Genomic DNA, 20818 nt, shown 5'->3' with positions numbered 1-20818 from the left:
ACCGGCAAATTCGGTTTCCATCTGAAACGGTGGCGAGCGGCTCAGAGCTTTGAGGGGTTCTACAGTTCCATCGCATGACAACCTCCTGGTGGTGGTGGTCTCCATTTCAGACGATCCCCGACCCCCTTGTCATCCCTGCGAGGCGTTTCCTTTCAGAGAAGTGGCTGCCTTGTTTCCATGGAAACGATACTTATCTTTTGCCACTGGGTCTGTAAAGTGTTTATTTGGGGTTTGTAATACTCAGGTCGGTTATGAGTCAGATCGTCTTCGAGGTGTTAGAGAACATTTGCACCCTCAAAGCCTTCCAGGGGTCATCTCTGGTTTTCATCATGTCATCAGGCACAACATTATTATTATCAAGAATTATAATTGTCAAATAACCTTAATAAATACATTCATTCATTCTTTTTCTACACCACTTACCAGCTGTCAGGGTCGGGGGCGGGGGAGCCTATCTCAGCTTTCATTGGGCGAGAGGCGGGGTTCACTCCGGCTCGACCAATCACAGGGCCTCATATAGAGACGTCCAACCGTTCACCCTCTCATTCACATGTCTGGACGATGTAGGGTCGATGTAGAACCCTGAGGAACCCCACGTAGACACGGGGAGAACATGGAGAAGGAACCCTGTGGGAATCTAACCAGAAACCTTCTCACATGCTTCCTGCATTATTCACTCAGTCATGTTCACACTGATTGTCCTGCACGCTGGGGCTGCAGCCAATCACAGCTGTCACTGGGCAAAGGGGCGGGGTTTAACCAGGAAGGGTCAGCTGTCAATCATCCAACCATTCACCCTCTCACACCTACAGATAATTAAACGTCTGCGGTGAACCTGCTAAGAACTAAGGTAAGAGAAAAGATTTATTATTATTATTATTATTATTATTATTATTATTATTATAGAACCATTATTATTATTATTGTTATGATTATTATATTCCGTCGGGAGACCGGAAGTTCCAGCCCTGAACCCCTAGGTCACTCTAAACCCGGAAGTGTTTCTGCAGGTGACCCCCCCCCCCCCCGTGCGTTTGCATGTGTGTGCGCGTTTATGGCGACCGATACACAGCCGTGCACGGCGTTGCGTGTCCAAGGCAGATGGAGGAGGAGGAGGAAGAGGAGGGGTGGAAGAGTGGAGGAGGAGGAGATGGGGAGGGAGGGGGGGGGGACACAGGCAGAGAGACGACCGCGGCGGCCGTGTAACCCCTGCCGAGGCGCCGCAGGCCGGCGGAGCGTCGAGGAGCCGTCGGGTCACGTCACTTCACGTCACGTCACGTCACGCCGTTCGGATCCGGACCGCTACCGTAGAACCGACCGTGTAAGTAACTCGAAGCGGAAATGCATATTCTTTACTCAAACCTGGCAACCTGCACGGGAGGAGGGGTTGCCAGGTTGGTTTCCTGCAGATGTAAATTTATGTGTTTCAAAAAAAAAAAAAAGTTTGATGGTAGTTTGAGATATGTGAGACAGTGGGGGGGGGGGGGGTGGGGGGGGGGGAGTGGAAGGGTGGGGTGGGGTGGAGGCGGTGGGTGGTGCTGTCACAGCACTGACGACTGGCTGGCAGTCAGGTGTGGGTCCAGAGTTTGAATGTGACTCTGCCATGCAAACGTCAGGCGGCGGCTCCAGCCTCGGCCTCCCAGGTGAGTTCCTGCCTCTTTCAGAGGCTCCCGGCCTCTCCTTCTCCCCCTTCTCTGAAGGCTCGGTGCCTCCTCCAGCTCCGCTTCCACCCCAGTGATTTAAGGACGCCGGGATGTTGTGCAACGACTCGCTCTCGGACCGGGAGCTCCGAGGGGGCCTGTTTTTTTTTTTTTTTTTTAAGGGGTTCTGAACTGGAGCTGCACCTCCTTCCCGTCCTGGTCTTCTGGGCTTCCTTTTAATCTTCTGTGGAATCTCAGCCTCCACGTGTCATACATGTGTAATTACACAGTAACAACAAATCTGAGCGTGTACGCCGGTGCAGGGATTAGCCCCTAGGGTTTGCGTTTGCTGTCGATTAATTGATTACTGATCGATCCGAGCCGGGGTTTGATGTAATAACGGCGATCCGATGGATGGACGATCAGAAATGTAACCGTTACCTCGACATCTGAGATCGATAAATGCAAACTTCCCGATTTCCGTGGAAACCAACCAGCCATCCCGGCAAATGACTTCAATCTGGGTTTATTTTACCCAGACTGTTGATCGGCTGCTCGCACGATATCACTATTGATTTGTGATCGGCTGACCGTATGTGTTTATCTTCTCATTCTGATCGACGCCACCGATCAAACAGGGTGAACACGGAGGAGATTATTTATGCATTATTCCACAGCTATTATGTGACACACATATTGGAAAAAAAAAACCTAGCATCAGGTGTGGCTAACCCTTGGCGCTAACTGCAGTGAAGAACTCAGATGTGCTTTTCTAAAAAAAAGTTGTCCTTGTTTAGACCGGGACAGATTTTTTTGTGATATTTATTCGGGGTCGAAGCGCCGGCTGTGGCGTAACGAGTCTATTTTTAAGAGAGAAGGAGAAGTGACGGTGGTCATCCGTCTTGTGAAATCTGTTTTGACAAGAGCCCTTCATTCTGTAAATCCTGTCCCCGTTCACACCACGCCAGCGTGAACGGGGGGAGCGGCGGGGGAAGCGGGAATATGAATCTCGTTTTTGGCGTGAGGGTTGCGGCAGAGTCATCGTCACCCCTCAGTAACGTCCATGCCCGATTGACCGCCGCGATAAAGTGCCAGCCTTCGTCGCTTATCACGTTATATAATTCCCAGAGTGTGTGTTTGTGTGTGTGTGAACAGCCGAGAGGAAAACTTAAACTTTGCTCTGTTGTCATGAATGTGAGGAGCGGCCGCAGATAGCCCTCTGTGTTTATGTTGCGGGTCACATGGGCCGCCAGGGCCCCGTCTAACCGCTGAGTTCCTGGCTTCAACTCAAATTACGAAGAAGAAGAAGGCTTTTACGACGTGGTAGAAATTAAAGAGTTGACAGTGGTTGCTAGGTGACACACCGTATCGTCGAGCAGCGACGCTTTTATTTTGAAATGCCAGAAATGAAGATGCTCACATTGAAAAACAACAATAATCAATAATATTATGGTGTCAGCGAGATCATCTATAGATTCACTCTCTCTTGCGCTCTTTCTCTTTTCTCTGTTTCTTCTACAAAACAGATAAATCAGAAATTGAGTATTTTATCTGTCGCCTTCTGTCCTGATACTTGTGCGTCTCCTCCAAGTCACTGCCCTTCAGGCACTCCGGTAATTAGACGGCCCGTCCGTGCAGACCAGTGTCTTTTTTTCGCTTCCGTTGAAATCTAAAAAAAAAAAAAAAAATCCCCAGTTTTCCTTTCCGAACGCCTCCATGGAAAGTGTGTGAAAGCCCCACCTTCCTTGGTCTGAAGCGTCTTCTTGGAGAGGCCATCTTGAAGCGAAGCGTGTATCTTACACCATCTCCTCCACCTCCATCATCATACGCGTGAAAACACTGCCAGTGCCACTTTCTGTGTGAGTGTGTGTGTGTGTGTGTGTGTGTGTGTGTCACTTAAACATCTGCCCTCGCTAAATGACTCGTATCCGCCGCCGTATATATCTTCTCTCAACGCGGCCATTCGGATGCCTCGCCTATACCGGGACGGCGCCGCCGGACGCCATTTTGCAGCTGAGCCCTGAAAAAAAAAGTAAATAAAAATTCCTTGTCCACCTGTCAATCAGATGACTTGGACTATTATCTGGTTAAAGCCATAATGGTCGCAATTATTATATATTCCCATGAAATCACAGGTTTTTTTTGGAAAATAAAAGTCTCACATTGACATCGATTTCGGTGCCATCGTCGCTGCTCCCTGGTAACAGGAAGCGTCTCCCGATTGCAGGGTCATTCCAGATGAGATGAGATGAGAACAACTTTATTTATCCCGAAGGAAATTGTTGTGCCTGAGTTTCAAGTAAAAAACATAACAGTAATAGATAATAGTAGAAAGGAGGAAGAATAACAAATACAATGAAATATGGATTGTCTTAACTGTTAACTGTAACTACAAAGATTGAACATTCCCTGCGGCTGAGGGAAGAGGAATTAAAAAGTCTGATAGCCTCAGGTAGGAAGGAGCTCCTGTGGCGTTCAGTGGAGCTCCTTGGTGGGCCTATATTATTGCCTCTCGGGGTCGTCCCTCCAAGTACCCGCGTCGCCAAGTACCTCACTGGGTCGGAAATACTACGTTTTTGAAGTAATTACAGCTTGTTCGTGTTTAACTCTTTAACTGATTGGTCTAAATGGAGTCGAGGGTTGATCTTTGCACGTTAGCGCGTTAGCTGCATGTGTAAATGATGTCGCCTTTTGTTTGGCAAACGGTGAAGCACGGCAAAATGTAGAGCAGGCCAGTATTCCGAGGGTTTCCCCACGAGCCCCTAAATCCACCTCGGACCACACGTTTTCATTTGATTTAATTATTTTCGCAGCTTTTCTTCTCACCGGAACGACCTGGTGGTGGGATCACGCACCCTTTGGCGTACATTAGCGTAGCGTGTGCGTTTGTATGTTTGTGTGTGTGTGTGTGTGTGTGTGTGTGCGTGGCGGGTGTGTGAGGCCTTGACAGGCTGGGCCGCTCCCTCCCCGTATTCAGCAAGGAAGCTCTGGAGGCTCCAGGGACTCATCAACCATTAACTCATAACTATTTAAAGGAATGGGGGGGAAAGTTCATGTCCTCAGATTATTGTGAAAACGGCAGATTCCCAGAGAGCGGCAAATGAGACATCACACACACACTCCAGATACTGGAGGGGTGGATGTGTATGTAAAAACAGCCTACTGTCCTCTCTCCCAATCAGAAGCCAGGAGTGTGTGGTTAGTGTCACTTCAGGGATGCTGAGGGAATCGCCATGGCAACGGACAGCGCAGGAGACTTCCCTCCAAGCGAAATTTCCGATATCATTTGTAGGTGTTTAGCGTTCACGTTTCTGGCGCGGTTCCTCAGGGTTCCCCCAACAGTCCAAACACATGCAGGAGGTTTAGTGGCGACCCTACATTGTCCAGGCGAGGGTGAACGGTTGCACGTCTCTGTATGAGGCTCTGTGATTGGTTCAGGCTGTACCTTCCTCTTGTCCAATCACAGCTGCAGGATTAGTGGTGTGGATAATAAATGAATGAATGAATGGATTTATTTATTTATTGTAGTAATTTTTACTTTCATTGCTCATGATAATGATGATGTTGATAATGAATATTATAGGCAAAAGTATTGCCTAATATTATAGTATAGTATATCATATCATATTATATTATATTATATTTTATCAAATATTTTATCTGATTAATAACACTTCATTATTCCTCAAATAATTAATCACAATTAAATGTGAGCATATATGTATACATTTATGTATATATGTATATATGTATATATACACACACACACACAAACTTACTCTTAGCAGGAAGCGCTTCAGTGAAAGGAAAACTCCTTCCTGCGGAGCTCGGCGACCACTTCCTGTCACCCCGCTGTCCCATCTTGATCCACATACCATGTGTTAAAATGGGTTATTTTAATCTAATAATCACAGATTGATTCATCTTGATTTACTTTGACAGTCTTGCTAATAACCCAGTGTCATTTTGATAAGGTTAAAAAAGTGTCTGCGCATGTGTGTGTGTGTGTGTGTGTTACACTCCCAAGACACAACTCAAAGCTGCTTCTAATAAGTGTATGGTGGATACGAGGCCAAGGGTCCCACCTCACCGCAGAAGGTCCTGGTCTGGTGCTGGACCAGGTTCTCCTTGTGAGAGAACACCAATCCCCTCAGCAAGGTCTACGAAGCCTTTGTCCACAGGTGTGGGAAAGAGGGTGAATGTTTGGATGATTGACAGCCAACCTGCCTGAGTTAAGCCCCGCCTCTTCCTGTGGTTTTGGCTCCACCCCTCCAGTATCTGGAGATGCAGATATCGCTCTCCTCATTTATTGTTCTTTTTGAAATAATTTTATAGATGGCGCCATCCACCTGCAGCCATTAAATTAAATGTACTAAATTATTAAATTGATGTTTTTCGAAGGAGGCCACTAACAGAGGGAGGCACCGTACCTTCAAAACAGGTGTTAAACAGATGTTAGCCACGCCTCCTCTGTGCACTATGTACGCCCCGCTTTTGGAAACAGAGCCCCTCACGCTCACAATTGTGCGGAGCTGAAATTAATTAATTAGCAAGTGAAGCTAATTGTCATAACTGTGTTATTACACAGTAATAGCTCCTCAGTGTCGACAGATGTGGCGATGAAGACAGTTATATCGGTGAGGTTCAGATGAACAAATGAAATGACGCAATTTGGTGTTCCAGATTGACGTGAAGGTGAGGGCGGTGGGCGGCGGCTGACGGTGCAGCGCTGCTGTTGCGCCAGCAGCGCTGTCACCGTGGTCACGTTGACACCCAGTGACTGGGCGCAACAGGAGAAGTGCAACTGCAGAGGCATGACGAGGTCGCCGGTCAGAAACGGGAAATTCATTAAAGTCTGCCACCTTACAGACACACACACACACACACACACACACACACACACACACACACACACACACACTCACACACACTGTGAGGAACAGAGCTGTTCAATTTATTGCACACAACATATAACAAGAAAGAAGTCACAAGTACATATATATAAATGTGTGATAAACAGACACACACAAACGTGCGCACACACACACACACACACACACACACACACACACACACACAGACACTTACATGCGCACACACTTGCACAGACCACATGACAGTTAGCTGTCTGCGCTTGTGCTGAGCCCAGACTTTGTCAGAGAGTGAAAATGCATTTAGTTCCCGTTCTATTGGCCATCACTTCCTGAGGATAAGCATGACCCCGCAAACACACACTCACGCACAAATGCACACACCCCCCTGTATCCTTGCAACAGTCACCTCACAGCTGGTCACTGAGCTGAACTGAATCCGGAGAAACGGGGCTGGGTGGACTGCAACGTGTGTGTGTGTGTGTGTGTGTGTGTGTTGGATGTTGAAGGTTTTCCATTGGGTTTAGTGTTCTTGTTTCAGAGAAGATCCTATTGATCCATCTCTTACTTCGAACCTTGTGTATATGCACGCAAGTGTGTGTGTGTGTGTGTGTGTGTGTGTGTGTGTGTGTGTGTGTGTGTTTGTTTCAAACACTGCGTATGCATTCAAACTGTGTGTTTTACCTAAAAGCACCACAGGAGGCTCCGCCCCTGCTGACCTCCAGATGACCCTGGATCCAGGAAACGGTTCCACTCCTCACCCTCGAACCCATGTTGTGCAAATGATGGCTGATTTTTACAGCACACACTCACACACACACACACACACACACACACACACACACACACACACACACACACACACACACACACACACACATACACACAAACACACGTCAGCCAGTCTCTGCCTCCGCTTTTACTTTTAAGGTTTCTTCTCTTTCCTGTCAGACAGTAGGGGCTTTTTCTCGTTCCGAAACAAAAAAAAAAAGGCTGGTTTTCTGTAAACACCATTCTCGCCATCATCAGGGTCGCCACGGCGACACCGCATGCCGCATCGTCATGTTCCTCCCCGCCCTCCTTGCCACAGGTGAGGTGTTAGCACCAAACCGCAGGCGGTTTTACATGAAGCCACCAGGAAGTCACACACACACACACACACACACACACACACACACACACACACACATATCTGCGCGCTAAGACGCACACACACACAGTCACTGGTTGAAAGAAAGGAAGAGAAGCCAAACCCCTACAGGCATCCTGAAAAAAAAAGAATTAAATTAAATTCATGCATTTGTTTTGTGTTTATTGTGAATGTACTGAAGAAAACCAGTGTGTTATTATGTAAGATGAAGCAAGAAAATGTCTGCGTTTCCCTATCGATCTGATGTCTGATACTCAAAACCACACGCCTCCAACAATTTCCACTCCATTGTGTGTATGTGTTTGTGTGCGTGTGTGTGCGTGTGTGTGTGTGTGTGTGTATCTTCAGAAGGTCGGCTGCTTGAATCCCGTCACCTGCCGTATTGCTCTCGGCCAAGACACCGTGTGAACGGGTGAAAGTTTGAATCCCTGCGGCGATGAAAGCAGTTTATCTTCTGAGCGGACGTCCGCCTGCAGCGATGGGTTGCTGGTTCAATTCCATGTCTGTGCCTGCGCGCCAAAGTGCCCTCGAGCAAGGCACGCCGTGCTCCGCTAGTCTGGTTCGTGCCTTGCATATGGCAGCTCTGTCCACGGTGCTGTGGGAATGGGTGAGTGTGTGTGTGTGATACTGGATGGAATGGGTGAGTGGTTGTGAATGGGTGGAAGGGTTATTTCAGTGGATTGAGTTTATAAAGCACTCTATAAGCGCAGAACATCGTGTGTGTGTGTGTGTGTGTGTGTGTGTGTGAATGGTTGAATGTGTGTATAAATGGGTGAGCTAGTTTGTGTCTGTGTCTGTCTTTGTGAATGGGTGAGCGTGTGAGTGAATGTGTGAGCTAGTGTTTTAGTGTTTGTGTGAATAGCTGTCTGTGTGTGTGTGAATGGGTGACCTAGTAGTTGATTGCATGTGAGGGTGGTCTGTGTGTGTGTGTGAGTCTGCAAGTGAATGGCAGTGTGTGTTTGTGTGTGTGAATGGATGAGCTAGTATTTGAGTGTGTGTGTGTGTCAGGGGGTGAATGGTTGGAACGAATGAAAGGCTTCAGTGGAATGAGTTTATGAAAGCTTTCTATAAGGACTGACTGTGTGTGTGTGTGTGTGTGTGTGTGTGTGAATGGTTGAATGTGTGTATGAATGGGTGAGCTAGTTTGTGTCTGTCTTTGTGAATGGGTGAGTGAATGTGTGAGCTAGTGTTTTAGTGTTTGTGTGAAGAGCTGTCTGTGTGTGTGTGAATGGGTGATCTAGTAGTTGATTGCATGTGTGAGTGGTCTGTGTGTGTGTGTGAATGTGTGAGTCTGTAAGTGAATGGCAGTGTGTGTTTGTGTGTGAATGGATGAGCTAGTATTTGAGTGTGTAAGTGTGGGGGGGTGAATGGTTGGAATGAATGACAGGCTTCAGTGGAATGAGTTTATGAAAGCTTTCTATAAGGACTGACTCTGTGTGTGTGTGTGTGTGTGTGTGTGTGTGGCTCGCATTAATGTTCATCACACCAGCCGGTCTGGTTCTCTGGCTCCGCCCCCCTGCTGGGGGTTCGAAGGTGGACGATAAGCGGGGAGAAGTGTCTGAATGCAGCTGGGCAGGTTCTGGCCTTTTGTCTACCTGGGCGCTAAACACACACACACGCACACACACACACACACACAGCTCTCCCCCTGCTGCTGCATGATGTTGAGGGTGGATATTTGTTGTGATCCAGTAATCACAAACTGATTCACCCCCCCCCCCCCCCCCCCCCCCCCCCCCCCCCCCGACCTCCCTCTGGAAGTGGAAGTGCAGGACTGAATCATCTGTGTGTGTGAGTGTGTGTGTGTGGGTGTGTGTGTGTTTTGCTAAACCTGCAGCGTCCCACCGACGACAAGACTGCTTTTCGTCGGTTGGACGCCGCAGCCGGACAGACCAGTCTGGAGTCTGCGGTTGGCCTTTTGTTTGGGCGCCGCACCGCTGCACTCCACGCTTATGAGCTGCAAGCTCGCACTTGCGGGACTTCTGAGGCCAGATCGGGACGTGCAGGTCATGCACGTGCTTGCTCATTACACACACACACACACACACACACACACACATACACACAGACCTGTAAACACTGCACCCTTGCACTGGTGTCTGACAGGATATTTGTACAAACAACGGCCCGGATACTTTGAAAAGTACACAACCAAAGCTGGCACACCACAAGTACTGCAGTTTTGGTATTTAAGTGGTATTTTAAGCAGTATCTGTTTGAAATACACGAGGTATTTGAGCGTCAGACAATAAGTACAATAAGATGTCAAACAATCATGCAGGATTGTCCTGTACTTTGCGAGCATGTACTTACTGAACTGCTATACTCCAAGTACTTCCCTCTACTTCTACGCCTGGACAGGGTCAGTGTGGTGAAGTACTGGCCAGCTGAGGAGAGAGGCAGATAGCCAGTGTGACCATTGGAGGCCATCTTTCTTTTCAACCATGCGCGCTTAGTGTGTGTGTGTGTGTGTGTGTGTGTGTGTGTGTGTGTGTAGACTATTGCGAATAACAATAGGGTGTCATCGTGATTGCGGTTTTGCACCGCTGAGGTTCCATGTCCTCCTGCCCGAGTTCTCTCCATGTTCTCCTACCCTTCTCCTCAGCATGTTCTCGTACCTGGGTTCTCTCCACATTCTTCTACCTGAGATCTCTGCGGTTGGATGTCCGACAGGTGATTGACAGGCGACCCATCCATGTTAAGCTCCGCCCCTCAGCCCCAGTGTCAGCTGTGACAGGCTCCGCCCCCCTGCATGCAGGATGAGCGGTTAAGCTAACAGAACACCAATGGTTTAAGGGTGTGTGTTGGTGGGTGGTGTCAGGGGGTGATGAAGGTCTTCTCACACTCCTCATCTCCAGATCTCCTGCCCTCTGACCGGCTGTCACAGGTCCTCCTTTTAGCTCCTCGTCTTCCTCCTGATGGGGAAATAACCAGGTTTCCTGGGCTATTAATAGCACCCCCCACCCCCCCACCTCGGGGCTGCTGAGGAAACGGAGGCCCAAATTTCACCCACACACACACAAACACACACACACAGGTGGAACAATGTTACACTGGAGTGGGTTATTTTTAACCCCCCCCCACCGGTGTTACCGGTTGGTACATTCCACCCGAGCGGAGGAAACAATAAGTAATCTCGGGGGGGGGGGGTTTCCACGGCGATGTTTTTCGGAGCCATTTTTATCCCGGAGCGTGCCACCCGTGTTTATTTCTGTCTTGTTGCATAATCTACTAGTTTTTGCCCCCACCCCTGGCCAGGTAGTTTGGAGGTCCCCCCACCTCTGCTGCAGACAGTCCAAGCTTAGGAGATGTGAGGAGCTCCAGCAGGTGACCCCCAGAACCCAGTGTGGGCTGGCGAGGTGTTCCGGTGCCGGATGTAAATCTGACAGATGAACCTCAATCGCATCATTAGACAGTCAGGGGCCTGGAAGCTTCTACAGCTTTTGAAGGCCAGGAGATACGAGTGGAGGTGGATGAGTCTCCATGTTCTCCTGTCTGACTTGTAAATATCAGATGTTCACATGATTTCCCCGACCCCCCTTGGTTTCTCTCCATGATCTCCAGCCGGGGTTCATGCTGATAGCAGGCCCATCCAGCCCCAGTGACACCTGTGATTGGCTGGAAGTGGAAGTCTCCTCAGAGTGAAGGCCTGATGGAGGTCTTCACTGGAAGCGGTCACCATGTTGGCATTGTGGATATATTTATATCTACTCATACTTTTCTCCTCCTCCCCCTCCAGAAGGTTTTCCTCCCTCCTCCAGGCTGGGACGGGTTCTCCATCCTTGGCCCTGGAGACCCAAACAGTCCCTGTGTGTGTGTGTGTGTGTGTGTGTGTGTGTGTGTTGTTGTTTTGAGATTGAGACACATCTCCTCAGATCGTCCTGTTCTCCTCCTCCTCCTCCTCCCACGGTCTCCACGAGTCGCAGATAACGGCAAGCAGCTGGGGTGTGGTGGTGGTGGCGGGGGGGTGGGGGGGGTTGGAGGACTCATCAAGCTAACGCTACAGTAGTTCTGGATTTCTCCAAATAATGGAAAGCGTCAACACAAATATTCCATCCGTGGTCTGATGTTCTCCTCCCCGCCCGACCCCTCCCTTGCCTCCTTGTTTCCGCCTCCCCCGCCAGCGTTATCGTCCGCCAAGGACGCGCAACGTCAACACGGCGCCGCATCAGCTGACACGTCACCGCTTCCTCTCCCCCTTGGTAGCAGACATGGTGGACACCCAGCAGCTGCTGGCCTGGTCGGTGGGCTTCAGCCTGAGCGCCGCGGACCTCCCCGAGCTGGACGACAGCTCACACTCGCTGGACATGAAACACCTGACCACGCTGGACATGAAGCATCTGTCCACGCTGGACTACGGCCCCATCTCCTCCTCGTCCCTGTCTCCGTCGCTGGTGTCGCCCATGTCCTCCGGCGGCGTGGCCTACGATCCCAGCCCGCCGCAGAGCGATGACCACCTCACCAACATGGACTACGCCAGCCCGCGCCGCTACCGGGCAGAGCCAGACCTGCACAGTGAGTCCAAGAGGCAGGACGACCAGCCGTTTTAGCCGTTTTAGCCGTTTTAGCCGTTTTAGCTGTTTTAGCTCAACGTCTTACAAACTCAAGCTGTCTGTTTATTTCCAGGCTCCGTCAAGCTGGAGCCAGAGTCGCCGCCGCAGTACTATGACAGCCCGGCGTTCCTCAAGCACCAGGAGGACGCGGCGCCGGCAGCAGTGGCGCCGGTGCTGAGCATCGAATGCCGCGTCTGTGGGGACAAAGCCAGTGGGTTTCACTACGGCGTCCACGCCTGCGAGGGCTGCAAGGTAGGCCTGGAAACCCGAGGGGATGCGGTGCTTGGCGTCTCCATCGATAAATTAATGTTTTGATAATCAATTCATAAACTGCGGCATCCCGCAGTGGCGCTCGCCCACCTCGAAAAAGAGAGAGAGAGACACACAGGAAGTGAGGTCACAGTTTCCAAGGCGACGCCTTGGGTTTGACTCCGACGGTTCGCTTTAAGATGCAGCGAGAAAGTGTCTGCGTTTCCCTATCGATCTGATGTCTGACACTCAAAACCACACACCCCCAACAATTTCCACTCCACTGTGTGTGTGTGTGTGTGCGCGCGTGTGCGCGTGTGTGCGTGTGTGTGCGTGTGCGTGTGTGTGTGTGTGTGTGGGTGAGTTCTGCCGAAAAACAGCTCATTGATTACTTGAAGAAGAGCATGATGAAACGCCACGTGAAAATTTGGTGTTTTCCTGGCAGAGGTTTGAGCTTCCGTCTCAGCCAGAAGGTCCCTGGTCTGCGTTGGGTTCCTCAGGGTTCTCCGGGTTCCTCCAAACACATGGAGGAGGTTCAGTGGAGACCCCATATCGTCTAGACATGTGAATAAGAATGTCTGCATGTCTCTATATGACATGTGAATGAATAGTTTTATGTCTATATGTCTTTTATGACATGAATCTCTATCATTTATGAATGAGTGAATGAATGCTGTATGTCTCTGTGTGGCCCTGTGGTTGATCATGGTGAACCCTGCCTCTTGGCCAATCACAGCCTGGCTTGGCTCCAGCCTGCAGGAAAAGTGACGAAGGGAATGAATGAACGAATGAATGAATGAATTTCTGGCGGGTCATCCTCCACAGTGGTGGACCTGCAGGGGTCTGGACCCTGTGTGTGCAGAGCAGCTTCTCGGTCTCAAGCCTTCGACCCGCAGGAAGTGGCGAAGGCTCGCTGACACGCTCGCCTCCTGGAACAACGTCCGAGCACTACCTCCGCAGGCAGAGCCCCGCAGCCATTGTTCTGCCGCCGTCCCTGGGGAGGGCGTCCAGAAGAGGGGGGGTCAGCCAAGGAGGCAAAAGGCCCGATTGTGTCCGAACAGAAAACATTCTTCTCAGAGGCGGAGCCTCACCCCTTTCACTTCCTCCTCCTGGAAATGACCCGGGATCCACAGAAGGACATCGGCGGGTCAGAGCGGACGCCAAATATGCCCCCCCCCTCCCTCCTGTTCCGTCTATTTATATTTATATTCACACCGGTATCAGAATGAAGTGTCTTATTGCAGCCTTTTGGACCAAACTGTTTATTAATAATCAAGATTGAACAGATACTACAGATATTTCTCTCTTCTTTGCCCCCACCCAAAGGGTTTCTTCCGGCGCACCATCCGTCTGAATCTGGTGTACGACCACTGCGACCTCCACTGCCGCATCCACAAGAAGTCCCGCAACAAGTGCCAGTACTGCCGCTTCCAGAAGTGCCTGAACGTGGGCATGTCTCACAACGGTAGGTGGGGTGGGGGGGGTCTTCTTCACATGACGCAAAGGGTACGCTACGAGAGTTGGCACCAGTCAATGCTAGTTGGGAACAGCAGTCATAGCTAGTTGGGAACAACAGCCACTTTGTTTGTGGACAGTGGACATGGCTGATTGGAGCAGTGGGCGTGCTAGCTGGGGACAACAGCCATGGCTAGCTGGGGACCATGGGCATAGCTAGTTGGAAAACTCAGTTGTGGCTAATTGAGGACAATGGGCATAGCTAGTTGGGGAACAACATTTATTGGGACAGTGGACATGGCTAGTTGGGAACAGCATCTAGGACCAGTAAGGCACAGTGGCCGTATCTAGTTCGGAACAAAGGCCTTGGCTAGCTGGGAACAACAGTCATGGCTAGTTGGGAACAATGGGTAAGACTAGTCAGGGACCGCGGTGCATGGCTAGTTGCGGACATTGGCCGTTGCTAGTTGGGGCAGTGGGCGTGGCTAGTCATGACAGAAAATCTGTCAGCGAACTTGACTTACCCGACCTCCGTCACTGTCAATCGAGCACGTTTGAACTTCTGAGCTGACTCAGTTAGGTCGTACGTGATAATCACCGACCCTGACACATGACTCAACCAGCCAATGAGAAAGAGGAGGCGAGACACAGGAAGTAGCGTCAGTAGATGACAGGAAGTAACAGGACTATGAATGCAAAGATGGCAAAGACTGAAGGAGGGAGAAGGTCGATGAAGCTAAACTGGACCACAGTAATGGAGTAAAGAGCATATTACTGCACGAGCAGCAGTGGCAGCCATGTTTGTCCGCCATGTTTGTTTACAATGTGGACCCATGATGGGTTTAGGTGGTCAACCTCAGTAACCATGGTAACAGTTAAATAACACGCCCCAAGCCTAGCGGGCTCTTTATTCATGTGGTCACCAGGTGGGGCCACTGACAATTCTGCTGAATAAGACCTTGTGTTTATAAGGCTGACCGAAAAGAGTAGCAATATCTGCCTTTGCGTTCCTTTTATTTTCTGTCTCCATCTTTCTTCTTCTTCTTGAAGATGATGATGAAGAAACAGGCTGATTCAAGGGTCACGTGACACCGACATATCTCATGGGCTGCTACTTTTTAATTCTGCTAATACCAACATACAGGTGTTTATTTGGACTCTAATTTGAAATAGGGTACTTTGTTTTGTGATAAGTGTGCGTTGGGCTGGATGCTAATAGCTAAGCTAACTGCGCTAATTGCGAATGGGGCGCTGGCCGCAGCAGTGGGTGGGCGTTATGGAACCAACCTTTCAAAATCGTCTTTCTCTGCCCTGATTATATCTGAGAGCCATTTTCAAATAGTGGGATTTTGCTGTATTAGTAGAAATATTTCTAAAAAATGTGCGATTAAAAATCAGGAGCGTGTCCGACATTGAGTTGAGGAAGTGAGGCGATGTGGACGAAGGAAATAAAATGAAAAAGAAAACCATTGTGATGCAAATGAAATGAATCAATTAAATACAGGAAAGGAATAGTCCATATAAGCCATGCACATCATGCTAATCAGCTGTTTTTCCGCTCTGAGTCGGCCATTTGCTGAATCCCCGGCACCTTCATGCATTGTGTGCGTGTGTGTGTGTCCGTGTTTGATAAATAATTGACATCTCAGAGCGTGCAGACCTTGACTGACTTCTCAAACATGCCTTGTCATGGCATCGGGCTCGCCGCCGAGGCCGCTCCCATTTGTATTCATACCCTGGAGATGAGCTCTGGGGAAGGGGGGGGGGGGGGGGGACATCGAGGCACAGCAGCTGGAATCCAAGCATGGCTAGGGACCTTCGCCCAGCGTGGTGACTCTGGTCACGTGCGGCAGCCGGACCTTCAGAGTCCCAAGATAATATATTAGCTATTACTCTGGCCTCGGTTTCCTCGCTGGGCGACGGGCAAGATAAAGGTGGAGGGTTGGTTCCAGAGTGAGCCGGCTGGAGAAGCAGAAGGGCTGATGTGAAACATCTGCCTCCTCTCCTTCAAGGGTCATCACAACCAATCATCTGCCTCCACCCAACACGATCACAACATGAAGCGCCACCTTCGTAATGTACTGACAGGACGCTGAGCTTCTGATCCACTCTGAGGATTAAAACATCTGAGGTTCCTTTTGCGGATGATATGTTTCCTGACATATGTTTCCTGCTCTCCATGTTCTCCTGCTATGGTTCTCTCTATGTTTTAGAGCCTGAGTTCCCCAGGTTCTCCGTCTTCCTCGTCCAAAAACACGATTGACAGCTAGCATGCCCAGGTTAAGCCCCGCCCCTCAGATTACTTTCTTTTGTTATCAGTGTTTCACAATAAATCCATATGATCCTCTGGTTTTCTTCTCCATCGCGGGAGGTTGTGACTCTCACGATGATTCTGCAGTTTTTGTGCAACCTGCAGCGGGCGCGGCAACCGTGGAGGAAAGCGTGTTTAGTTTGAATCCAGTTGGACTGGATGATCATCAAAAGAGATTGAAGCAAAATATTTTCAGATGTTCTACTTGATAATAGCCTGAGGAAGTCACCTTGGCTCTCCCAGCGTTGCTGCCGCAGGCTTTCTCCGCAGAGGGACATCCCATGATGCACCTCAACCTCTATGCCCTCATCAGTGCACGATATTAACCGCAATCCACCCTGAAGGTGTGGCTTTATCGTCCGCCATTGCTGTTTCTTTTGTTAGCGTTTACGCTATCAATGTAGCATTAGCATGTAGCTGATAGCCCTTCTGGGATTAGTAGTAAGAGATCATTGGTGTTTGCTCCTGGTGAGAGGGGTTCCGGAGATTATCTTCAGGAGTGTGGTCCAAACCTGCTCTACAAGGAGCTCCACAAGGGTCATCGTCAACGTAGTTGTGCTTTAGCGCCAACTAAATAACATGTGACCTGACTTGAACCCCAGGATGCTGTATCTCGTCTGGATATACGAATGTGCATCAGGGGTCGCTGCTCCCGTCTTGTGGAGCAGAGGCACCTTCACTGACACCCGTCCCTCTCCTCCATCCACCACCAGCCATTCGCTTCGGGCGAATGCCCCAGGCGGAGAAGGAGAAGCTGCTGGCCGAGTTCTCCACCGAAATGGAGCTCATCCACCCGGAGGCGGCCGACCTGAGGGCCCTGGCCAAGCACCTGTTTGGGGCCTACCTGAAGCACTTCCCCCTCACCAAGGCCAAGGCCCGGGCCATCCTCTCCGGGAAGACGGGGGACAACGCGGTAAGCGGCCATGTTTGCTTGCAAGTGGGTTACCATGGAAACAAAACTTTGTCTCGCGGTACCAGAATTGGTCGTCCATCGTGGTTTGGGGTTCCTCTATGACTGAACGTCAGGTAGAACTTCGGATGGAGCGTCCATGAAGTTGTTTTCGGTGTTGCTCAGACTGCTTCTGTCTCTTCTATCTTCTAGCCGGATGCAGAACTCAGCCTTTCTGTACCCGTAGGGTCAAACTGACCTGATGTAATTATGGGATGTCTATGAGAATTACCAGTTCCTTGAAAGGACCTTTTCATGGTTGCTCTCCCTCCGTCTGCAGCCTTTCGTGATCCACGACATGAAATCCTTGATAGAAGGAGAGCAGTTCATCAACTGCAGGCAGGTCCCGGTCCAGGACCATCCGGACCAGAACCCCGCCCTCCACGGAGGTCAGTGAATGGCGCCGCCTCCACTGGCATCAGCGGGATTTCAATATGATTGATGAGTTTTCCTTGAAGTTCTACACTTCAGCTTCATAATCGCGGATTCCTTCTCCCCCCCCCCCACGCCAGGGGGCGCCGCCACCACCCCGGGGTCGGACTTCAGCATGCCGGGGATGACCAGCATCTCCGGGTACGGACCCACCAATGCCGTGGAGCTGCGCTTCTTCCACAGCTGTCAGTCCCGCTCGGCCGAGGCGGTGAGGGAGGTGACGGAGTTCGCCAAGAGCATCCCGGGGTTCACCGACCTGGACCTCAACGATCAGGTGACCACCGGGTCCCTCTGATGATTCCCCACCTGTGTCTCGGCGGTGATGCGAGAAGCCTGTCCCTTTCCGGTCTCCCAGGTAACGCTGCTGAAGTACGGCGTCATCGAGGTCATCATCATCATGATGGCGCCGCTGATGAACAAAGACGGCACGCTGATCTCCTACGGGCAGATCTTTATGACGCGGGAGTTCCTCAAAAGCCTCCGGAAGCCCTTCTGCCAAATGATGGAGCCCAAGTTCGAGTTCTCCGTCAAGTTCAACACGCTGGAGCTGGACGACAGCGACATGGCGCTCTTCCTGGCCGTCATCATCCTCAGCGGCGGTGAGCCATATCCTCTCATCTTCTCACCAAAGACACGATACACGCAGTACAATTACAACTAATCTGATGCTCCCACCTTAGATACTTTAAAATTCCTCCTTGAGCGATAAAAATCATGAATCCCCCCCCCCAGACCGCCCGGGCCTCCTGAACGTGAAGCCCATCGAGCAGCTCCAGGAGACGGTGCTGCACTCGCTGGAGCTGCAGCTGAAGCTCAACCACCCGGACTCCCTGCAGCTGTTTGCCAAGCTGCTGCAGAAGATGACCGACCTGCGGCAGATCGTCACCGACCACGTGCACCTCATCCAGCTGCTGAAGAAGACCGAGGTGGACATGTGCGTGCACCCGTTGCTGCAGGAGATCATCAAGGACTTGTATTAGCGCCGAAGTGGACCAGGGGTGGAGGAACGAGCGGATGAAGCACTAAAAGAGCCTCGCCAGAACGTCCGAAGGACTTGCCTACACGTTGCGTTGACGACCATCAGTGTTTACATGCTTCCAAACATCTGTGAACACACACCAACACACACACACACATGTTGCACCTCTTCTATGCGCACATTAACACACACAGACTGCTGATACACACTGATTGTCGTCAGACTGTGGTTCCACTCGCTTGGAAAGGCGGCAAGAACGTGGCAAGCTGAGAAGAAGATGAAGAAGAAGAAGAAGAAGAAGAAGAAGAGGAACCACCAGGAGGATCTGGACATGGATTCTTTCGTATCTACGGAAAAAAGATTTTTTTTATCGTGTCGGATCAACCGGATGGAGTGATATTTCTTGTAAATAAAGATGTTTTCTATCTTTTTATTCAAAAGGTGTTCACTTGCTCCACTCACTTGCTAAGGTGAAGCTCGTGGTCGTGTCTGCACGCCTGGTAAGCGAGGAGTACTACAACTCCGTACGTAGTTCTAACAAGTACTGGCGGCTGGGTTAAGTACTTACACAACCTGTGAGAAGTTCTCACGTGCGCAGGTGTGCATCTCCTCCCAGATCTTTATCTCCCTCTGCAGATGAGATGCATTCGGGGTAAAACCAGAACTTTCCGAATCCCCAGGTCTGTAAAAACTGAAAAAAAAACCCAATATTTTTTGGATTTAATCTTTACCCCCCCGACCCTCAACACACACACACACACATTCTGATTATCTCCCAACATGGGAAGGTGGAAGTTCCTACGCCCTCTGAATGCAGCGCCATGTCCCTGATCTAACCGTCATCTGGGGGGAAGCTGTAAATCTGCGCTGACGGAGGTGGTGGTGGGGGTTACCTCTTCGATTTCACTTTAAATTCCAGCAATCTTGTTTTCTTCCACCGCTTGAACGTCTATTCTTAGTCCCTGCATTGTCAGCGGTTATTTCAGAATATTCTAATCCAAACTATGAGGATTATAGCACTTCCTGGGTTTGGGGGCAGAGGAGGGCAGATGCTGGGAGGACGTGAGAAAGGAAAGAAGAAGTTTGCTCACCCCCTCTTTAAAATAAGCCTGTTGAATTGGCAGGCGGCGGTTTGTGGGTGGATATGGCGGCGGCGGCGGTGTGTGTGTGTGTGTGTGTGTGTGTGTGGGGGGGGTCTGTCTAGGGGCCGGATGGTGGATGTTTGACGATGATGGTGATTAAATATGTTCTCCATGTCGAGTCAGCATATCCTCGCTTTGTTCGGGGCCGGGTCTCCGCTGACCACCGGTTGCCAAGATTCCTCCGCCGATCTGCTGAAATCGTTCGGCCAAAGATGGAGGCGGCGATTTTTTTATTTTATATTTCTTTTTTTTCGGGGGGAGGGAGGGGGGGGGCTGTTTCTGTTGGAACACCAAGAAAATCAGCAGCTTGTTTGGTTTTTGTTTTTCATCCCCCTTTTTTATTTGTTTATAATATCAGAGGAATTTCACTCCCGTCGAAGTGTGTGATACCTCAATGTGTGTGTGAGTGTGTGTGACACCACAACCCCCTTTCTGAAGTGATACACCTGCCACCGAGGCCCAGAAATAACTCCCCGAACAGAAGGAGGCTGGGTTCAGTCGGGTGTTTGGACAGAAAACACGGCTGGAATCCCCCCGCAGGCACGCCGGCTTTTGTTCTTCCCCTTGTCACTGGTTCCAAGGGTTCCTCGGGTTCCTGCTCTCGAAGGTGGACCAGCAGATCTTCTCCCATCAGTAAGAGGGTATCTGTGATTCCCAGACCTGGTAGAGCAGCAGATCAGAGGTTGGAAGATTCCAGGTTCTGTTCACATCATGTTCTCCAGGCTGGTTTCTTTCCAGATTCTCCTCCATCCTCCCACGGTCGATGAAGCCACACTGGACTCCAGCAATGGAGGACAACGGCGACGGCCACGTTTGCTAGCCCTCTAAACTCACGTAGATGTGGCCGCTCTCGTGATGCTTCCGGGTGTCTTCAGCCGCTTCGACCAAACACTAGCATGAGTAACCACGACGACAGCTGTGTAGTGTTTATAGCTAATGAATGGATGAAGGGTGGAGTCCCTGGACGTTCCCTCGTTCCAGGGTGAAACGAATCTCCAGACTTGGTGTTCGTGGAGGTTCAAAGGAAACTGGAGTCTTCTGTCAAACTGTCAACGCGGTTTGGATCTCCTGACAGCAGGAATGTTCC

General features: G+C 50.3%; 1 protein-coding gene across 3 annotated transcripts; it reads left to right on the top strand.

Annotated features, from left to right (window-relative positions):
* Positions 1 to 1167: 1167 nt before the first annotated feature.
* On the top strand, positions 1168 to 19020 carry pparg (peroxisome proliferator-activated receptor gamma). Of its 3 annotated transcripts, none has more exons than XM_086149626.1 (9): positions 1168 to 1321; positions 11786 to 12176; positions 12288 to 12466; positions 13790 to 13928; positions 16943 to 17142; positions 17459 to 17567; positions 17691 to 17884; positions 17966 to 18209; positions 18343 to 19020. In XM_086149626.1, exons 2-9 carry the CDS (start codon positions 11873 to 11875, stop codon positions 18588 to 18590), a joined length of 1617 nt encoding a protein of 538 aa, XP_086005752.1. In that variant the 5' UTR covers positions 1168 to 1321; positions 11786 to 11872; the 3' UTR covers positions 18591 to 19020. The 3 variants fall into 3 exon arrangements, with proteins under 3 accessions (XP_086005752.1, XP_086005753.1, XP_086005751.1); XM_086149627.1 differs by having other exon boundaries at positions 1179 to 1321; positions 11868 to 12176; XM_086149625.1 differs by lacking the exon at positions 1168 to 1321 and adding an exon at positions 1514 to 1643 and having other exon boundaries at positions 11868 to 12176.
* Positions 19021 to 20818: the final 1798 nt, after the last annotated feature.

This window comes from Fistularia commersonii, chromosome 7, assembly GCF_037954325.1.
Source record: "Fistularia commersonii isolate RoL2024-O1a breed Wild chromosome 7, RoL_Fcom_v1.0, whole genome shotgun sequence".
In the NCBI taxonomy this organism is placed as follows: Eukaryota; Metazoa; Chordata; class Actinopteri; order Syngnathiformes; family Fistulariidae; genus Fistularia; species Fistularia commersonii.
The sequence above is the reverse complement of the archived record's forward strand: the minus strand, read 5'-3'. Positions and strand labels throughout refer to the sequence as shown.